Here is a 7,472-nt window from a genome sequence, read left to right on the forward strand (position 1 = left end):
CTGACCTTGACGGAGCTTCTAAGCCGGGAAAGCTCACGGTCCGTCCTGCCTCCCTGGATGTCACTCGAACGGGCACTTTTTGGCCTAATTCAATCTGCATCCAATCTTTCTCTTCCTTTTTCCTTCTCTTCTCGTCCTCCCCTCTTCTCGCTCCTCTTCCCTCGCTTCCTCCCCCTTCTACCGACTCCTGGATTTGCTTCTCCATCACGCTCCTTTTCATCCTGAATATTCAATCATTGCTAGACTTCCTTCCTTCAGTCTCCCTTTCCCATTCTCTCCGTCGAGACCCGGTCGCCGACTTGCTTCCTCCACGCCCAATCCGAGACGCTGACGAAGTCGATGCAGCCTTGACGAAAGCAAAGCAGCAAAGCAAAAGAATACGACGCGCCTCCAGTCTCCAGTCTCCAGGCAGCGGCATACTCAATCTGCACAGTCGGCAGCAGTGGCGTCCAGTCCAGCTGCATCCAGCGGCCGCGAGTAGATCCACGTCGACTAAGCTGACTTGTCGTTATAACCTATAACTTTTTCAGTCTTTATCGGGATTGCTTGTTTGATTCACCGTCGATTCCTATCATTGGCCTCTCCTTCATCCTCTGGACGACGTTCTCCTCTTTCTCTGACTCCAACGCCGAGTCTGACGCTCTCTGACGCTGTCCATCGTGTCTCTCCTCCGACACCCCTGACAAACGGGAAAAAAAAAAAAAAAAAAAAAAAGTTCGGCGCTTCCCAACAAGCAAATCAGACAGCGCCAATACAGGGGCCCAGCTCTGAACCGTGCCACAGCGTCTCTGTGGATAGCGGGCGAGCTTGAACCGAGTCAAATCTCAACAAGCGCCTTTTCCGCCTCCTATCCCGACCAGATTCGCCTTGTTTTTTTGCGCAGGACTGGCCCCTCTTTTTGTTTCCTCATAAAAAGATACGCACATACATGTTGTCGTGTCATCGGGCTGAACTGCTGTGGCTTGGGCATGGGACCACATGCGATATTCAATTCGACGTTCGGCCACACCTTCTCCCAAAGATGGAAAGATGACGCCAAAGTCCAACACACCCCCTCCAGCAACATCCAAGCATAATCGGCACAACCACAAAATCCGCAACCACAACAGCGGCGACGACATGATGAACGGCTACTTTGGCCAGACCGCCTCTTTCCTGACTGCGGCTGCAGGCTACATGCGCCTGCCAGCTCTGGCTTCAACGGTAAGCCTCTGACGCTTTTTGATGCATTGCATCCGCAGTTTTGGGCTTTGCGACAGCAACTGTGATTGGAATTCCGGATCAGGATCGCCGTCGGGATTGGCAAAGGGAAGAGATAAATTGGGCTGACAGCGAACCGCGTCTCGCAGGGCATCGTGGCCATCTTAACCTCTCTCCTCTACTTCAAGCAAAAGTGCGTCGAGCTTACGAGCCCAGCCCCCAATCCCTTCCCTCTCCACTCTCTGCGCCCATTGCATTATTTGTCTCATGTCGTTCTCGACTCTCTCGTCTTTCTGGCTCATGCTTCTCATTCGAGACGACCCTAGCTAACAGGCAATCCGTCATGGCAGAGCACTCATCTACCCGTCGCATATGCCGCCCAACTCGCGAACCGACATCCCTCGCCCTACGCAGTTCGGAATCAAGGACTTCGAAGAGCTGGTCATCCCCACCGACGATGGCGAGAAGCTGTCGGCTTACTACATCCGCGGCCCCCGTGGCGGCAAGAACTCGAATGTCACAATCCTCATGTTCCACGGAAATGCAGGCAATATCGGTCACCGCCTCCCCATCGCACGTGTCTTCATCAACATGATTGGATGCAACGTCTTCATGCTCGAGTATCGAGGCTACGGCGCCTCCACGGGCGAGCCAGACGAGGCCGGCCTGGGAATCGACGCCCAGACGGGCCTCAACTACCTTCGCGAGCGAGCAGAGACGAGGAATCACCGGTTTGTCGTCTACGGCCAGAGCCTCGGTGGAGCCGTTGCTATCAAGCTAGTGGCTAAGAACCAGGACCAGGGCGACATTGCGGGTCTGGTGCTGGAGAATACTTTTCTCTCCATGCGCAAACTGATTCCTTCCGTTCTCCCTCCTGCAAAATACTTCACCCTGCTGTGCCACCAAGTATGGCGCAGCGAATCTCTCTTGCCGTCCATTACCAAGGTTCCAATCTTGTTCCTCAGCGGACTGCAAGATGAGATTGTCCCGTAAGTTCTCTTGTGTCTTTATCTCTTCATACCCTGCGCCTGGATCATATGATGAACAAATTGCATCACCCACAAAATCTGAACCACTCGTGGCTCTGATTAAAAACACTTTTTCCAAACCCTGAATGATCCCGTGTGCTCCCCTAGGGGTACACCACAATCCCTTTTCCGTTCTCTTTTTGATGGACTGCATCAAGGATATCAGAAACTGACAAGAAAATCCTGTCCAGTCCCAGTCATATGACCCAACTGTACAATGTCTCCACCTCCTTCAGCAAGACGTGGAAGGCCTTTCCAGGCGGCGATCACAACTCGAGCGTGCTGGAGGAGGGATATTTCGAGGCCATTTCGGACTTCATAGCCGAGACCATAAACGACGCCCCCTCCAAGGAGAGCAAGGACGAGCGATAGAACCGCTGTACTGTGCATGTGCGTCGCCGTTGCTGATACGAGCGTGCTGCCACGGCAACTGTATCTTTTTCTTGCATCGCTTGCATCATCATGGGCTTCCCATAGGGACCCTTGGCGCTTGTCTGTTGCATGCAGGCCCCATATACGGCCTCTCGTGGTCTGCTGATCCCAGCTCAGCAAATGGGAGGTTTTCCCGCCGACTCGCGATAGAAGAGTGAGGGCGGCCTCAGACGCGACAGGCCAAGCGTGAGCGGGATGTAGGTGGTCTCTTCCCCAACCCGCGTCTGTCCATGTGACGATGATCGCTTGGAGAGAAGAGTGCATGTGTGGAGGTGGCCATGCGTCGCGTGATATACTCCTGCTTCATACCCGGTCCCAACTGGTGTTTCCATGCATTTTTGACGCTGAACATATTTTTGGGGGTTTTTTTGGTCTGTTTTTGTGCGTGCGTTTTTTTTTTTCCTTCGTCCCCATATATACACGCACATACACAAACACACACACACACACGCCTTCCGGATGGACATCCATGTTCATGCATCTCATACAACAGGGGACGCGTGTTGCAAGCGACATGTCGTATTGGCCAGCATACATAACTACTTTTCCTTCTGTTCATTCTGTTTGAGAGCACCTTGTCTCATACAAGACTTTGCATGACGGGGTACATACATAGGGAGCACATTCCGAGTACATAATCTCTGCACGATACAGGCAATTACAGAGAGTGCACCATTGGGAGGCGGGGATAGTTGGTTCAGAGGCGGTTTGGGGATATATCAGGGTCATGGAGCTTCTGGAGCATAGAATAGGGTTCATTGCATAGACAGGGACAGGATACGGAGTACGATGAGAAAGGGTGGTTTATATTTCTAATGTCATAATATTAATGTCTTGTTCAAGGATCGTCTTCTTGCAGCCAACTGTGATCTTCGCTGAAGGTGTTGCTATAGAAGCAGGACAAGTTGCCGTTCCTTGTATGCCTTATATCATCGCTTGATCGGTAGTGCTACAAGCAAGTATACCAATACTCATCTCTGTCTAGGTATGTGCTCTACATATTCTGATAATTACCCCATGAACAAGTAGCAAGTATCCCATCAAGAACAGACCGCTCAACACTCGACATCCCCATCAAGCTGTGCTGTCCAAGACTTAGCCGGCGTCTCTACCTTCTTCTTCCTCAGCCCAAGCAGCACTCTCTTCCCGGACCCGCCTCCGGAGCTCGCCGCCGCCTGCTCCTCCTTCTTGGCCGGCGTGGCGGCCCTGCCCGCGACGGCGCTCCAGCCCGAGGCAGCATCGCTCCTGCTAATGTCTTCCCTGCGCGACACCTGCTCGTTGGCATCAACGTGGCAGAGGAGGATGTTGCCCGCAATGTCCTGCCGCTTGACGGCGCCCTCGAGGCGCGGCTTCATGTTCTGAAGGGCCTGTTCGACGGCGGTAGGGGTGAGGAACGAGGAGGAGTAGTGCGCCGTGGCGCGGATGAGGACCTCGTCCGACGGTAAAAAGGACGTTGTGAAGGAGAGGCCGGACTGGCTTGCGAGGTCGGGCCGGATGGCGGCCTCGACGTCTTCGATGGTGAGGCCGAAACGGGGGGAGACGAGGAGGAAGGCGTTGAAGGGCTCGACGACGGCGATGGCGAGCGGAGGAGTCGGGGCTCTTGACGACGACGCGGCGGCGGCGGCGGCGGCGGCAGCCTCTGCGGCTTGCGCCTCCCGGATCTTGAGGCACTGCGCCAGAGTCTTACTCGGGGCAGAGACGAACTTGGCGCCTTTCCATATGACGACGTAGCGGTACGGCTCGACGTCCTCGCTCTTGCTCTCCAGGCCGTAGTCCTCGGCGAGAGCATGCAAGAACTGCCGCTGGTGACTCGGCATCGGCTTGAACCTGAGTCGCTGCTCTTCGGGGCTCTTGGCGAGGACCCTGAACTCGCGCTCCTGCGCCTCGGCCCAGGCGAGATTCTCCTTGAAGAGCCGAAGGGTGATGTCTGAGTAGGGGACGTGGTCGTTGGTGTGAGAGGCGGGATCGATGTTGAGAGCGGCGGCGAGTCGTCGGTTGCGCTCTAGACGAAGGCATTCGTCGTCGCACTTGAGCTCGGGACGAGAAGGGGTGGGATTGGAGCTGCTGGCGAGACACTTGACCTCTTGTTGGCGCTGGCCACAAGGACAAGCGATAGTCGCCTTGGCGGCGCAAGGGGCTGATTCGTTGCAAGCTGTGAGGGTGTCTTTGTTAGAAGCTTTCTTCTTTCAGTCTTTCCGATTGAACTGAATTGGACAGGAACTTACGAGTTTGGCCGTGGCAGGGGTTCTGGCAAGCATGGTCACAGAAGAGTTTGGTCTTGCCACATGCCTGGCCGCAGGTCTGGCTGGAGCTGGCGCTGTCCTCGCACTCTCCTGGTCGGTGGCATAGTTTGCGGCATTTGTGTAATCTAAGACTACCGTGTCAGTACGTGCGAAGCCTATCTTGTATTTATAGGGATCCGAGAGACTCAGCAAGTGATACATACCCGCACTTCAAGGTCTTGCCGCAAGGCCGACCACAGTGACCTGCCTGGAGGTGACAGGGCTGGCTATGCAGCTTTTCCTTGCCGCAAGCGCACCACTTGTCCACCAAGAACGGGCACTTGGGACATGAGATGTCGTCCATATGGCAGTTGTGCTCAACCGGCGGGTGGCCGCAGGCTGGTCGTCTCGGGCAGTTAAACCGACACTCGGGGGCGTGCGTCCCGCAGGGCTGCGGCGGCTGAAGCACCGTCCGGCCGCAGTTGCAGCTGATCTCGTGGAAGATGGCTTCGGGGCAGCTCGCGCATGGCCCGCGGTGGCACATCTGCTGGCAGTTATGGCTGCCGCATTTCAGCGGCCGCCCGCACGTCCGGATGCAGATATGCTCGGCTTCGACGACGGAGTCCCCCGGCTGTCGGTTCTTCCTCCTGCTGGCGGCCTGCCTCTCTGCAGCCTTCTTCTCCCCGGGGCAGCAGCGCTCACCACACTTGTGACGACCGCAGCTCAGGTTCGCCTGGCATGTTCTCATGCACCACGGCTGTTGGACGTCTCCTTGGTGACAAATGGACGTAGACGTAGTTCGCCCACATCGACATGCTATCTCGACCTTTTCCATGCAGAATCCACAATCACCAGTGTGGCACTTGGCTTTGCAGAGGTGGCCACAGGGGAGGACCTTATCACAAACCTTGTCGCAATGAGGCACCGGATCCTGGCAAGATTGCCTGGGTGTCTCCAACAGGTTTTCGAGCGGCGTCTTGCCGCACGGGCAGTGTGTTACCACGTCGGGAGAATAGGGGCAGTGAGCCGGCTGCTCATCCTGAGCATGGCAGGTTGCAGAGCAGCTGTGAGTCCCGCAATCGAACTTCCTTTCGCAAGGGTTCAGGCAGCTGAAAGAACCCTCGAACCATGAACTGTCCTCCACGCTGTATGAAGGCCGTACCTCTTGCCGCTCGTAGCAAGGGATCTTCTTCTCAACGCGACCGCAGTAGCACTTTGCGTCAACCTTGAGATCGCAGTCTCCACAGAGTCCGGGATGACATGGGTTTGGGCAGAAGTGCTCTCCGCAGGGCAATAAATCTCCACAAATCTCCTGGCAGCTCCAACCATTTTCGTAGTCGGTCTCTCTGCACAGTTTCTGCGAGGTGTTCTTCCCGCAGAAGCAAGACTGCATCGGGCCAACGAGAGTACACGGCGGGCATGGTCCTGCGTGGCACTGAAGACCGCAAGGATGCGGGCACGTCCCTCGCGGCTTTGAGCATGTCTGGCCGCAGGAATGCGGAGGGAGCGACGTGCTCGATGGCCTCGGGTTGATATCCTTTCCGCACCAGCAGTGATATGAGCCTGGTTCGTCGGACAGCTTGGAGTTACATGCCGGGCATCTCCACAGATTCTCCAACTGCGATTCTGCAGGCCGGGCAGCATCCTGTTTCATTTGGTTATGGTACCACTTTTTGGCACACTTGAGGTGAACAACAGTCCAACAGACATTGCAGGACCACACGTGAGACTTCCGGAGGACTTCGTCTGTGCACACTGCGCATTCATAGTTTCCGTTACTGATGTCCTCGTGAATTCTGGTCCCAAGATCCGCCGCCGTTGACTTTGGTAGCTTCACCTCGGGCTGCCTGGGGACTCTTGAAGGCTGAGATTGCCTCGGATCTCTACATATGGTCATCAGTTTCGGAAGCAAACGGCGGGCATCACCAGATGACTTACACTCTTGGCAAAACAGTTTGCCCGGGTACAAACTCGGGTGCCTCTGCACTTAATGAAGGAGCATTTGATGGTGTATCTTCGGCGCCAACAGTCAGATGACCGCCGAACCGCCGTGTCGTCGCTGGTTGGGGAGCTCGAGGGGCGCCGTGTCTGGCACCGCCTCGCTCCCCCTGCCGCAACCCTCTTCTGCTTCTTCCTCCACGAGCCTGTCTTGAAGGGTTTGAGGAGGGCGCTGAGTCCTGCTGAGATGTGGAAGCTGGCGTAGATGATGGGGCAGTATCTGAGCTGTCGGCCTGAGGGGCAGAGCGCCCTTGCGCGTCCTGAGCGGAACCTCCATGATGGCCTCGTCCTCTTCCGCCGCGGCCTCTTCCTCTACGACCTCGTGAAGCCCCTCTCGAGGCTCCTTGCGACTGATTTTGGGACTGGGCTGCCTCGCCTTCAGGCATAATTCCAGCTAAGCTCTGAGGAGAGCTTGTTCGCGGGTGGTTTCGGATAATCTGATCGCTGTGGTGCATGAATCGTGGGTGATAAGGCTGAGTGAAAAGAAGGCTCTCAACTCGCGGCTCCAGGGTGGTGATGTATTTCGCTCCTTTGTGCAAACAAACAGTGAACGTCAAAGTCCAGAGCAAGAACGTACAGAGAAACAAGAAAG

General features: G+C 55.7%; 2 protein-coding genes across 2 annotated transcripts; one reads left to right on the forward strand and one right to left on the reverse strand.

Annotated features, from left to right (window-relative positions):
• Positions 1 to 1,122: 1,122 nt before the first annotated feature.
• TRIREDRAFT_71021 (uncharacterized protein) lies at positions 1,123 to 2,600 on the forward strand (the record flags this gene model as incomplete). The annotated part of the gene is made up of 4 exons (XM_006969884.1): positions 1,123 to 1,203; positions 1,350 to 1,393; positions 1,551 to 2,189; positions 2,420 to 2,600. The coding sequence occupies 4 exons, from the start codon at positions 1,123 to 1,125 to the stop codon at positions 2,598 to 2,600; spliced, it is 945 nt and encodes a 314-aa protein (XP_006969946.1).
• A 958-nt stretch (positions 2,601 to 3,558) lies between these two features.
• Positions 3,559 to 7,239, reverse strand: TRIREDRAFT_52924 (uncharacterized protein). The gene is given in 4 exon segments (XM_006969892.1): positions 3,559 to 4,812; positions 4,886 to 4,937; positions 5,103 to 6,821; positions 6,835 to 7,239. 3 exon segments carry the CDS (start codon positions 6,777 to 6,779, stop codon positions 3,716 to 3,718), a joined length of 2,826 nt encoding a protein of 941 aa, XP_006969954.1. The 5' UTR covers positions 6,780 to 6,821; positions 6,835 to 7,239; the 3' UTR covers positions 3,559 to 3,715.
• Positions 7,240 to 7,472: the final 233 nt, after the last annotated feature.

The sequence above is a fragment of the Trichoderma reesei genome (genome assembly GCF_000167675.1).
Source record: "Trichoderma reesei QM6a unplaced genomic scaffold TRIREscaffold_48, whole genome shotgun sequence".
In the NCBI taxonomy this organism is placed as follows: Eukaryota; Fungi; Ascomycota; class Sordariomycetes; order Hypocreales; family Hypocreaceae; genus Trichoderma; species Trichoderma reesei.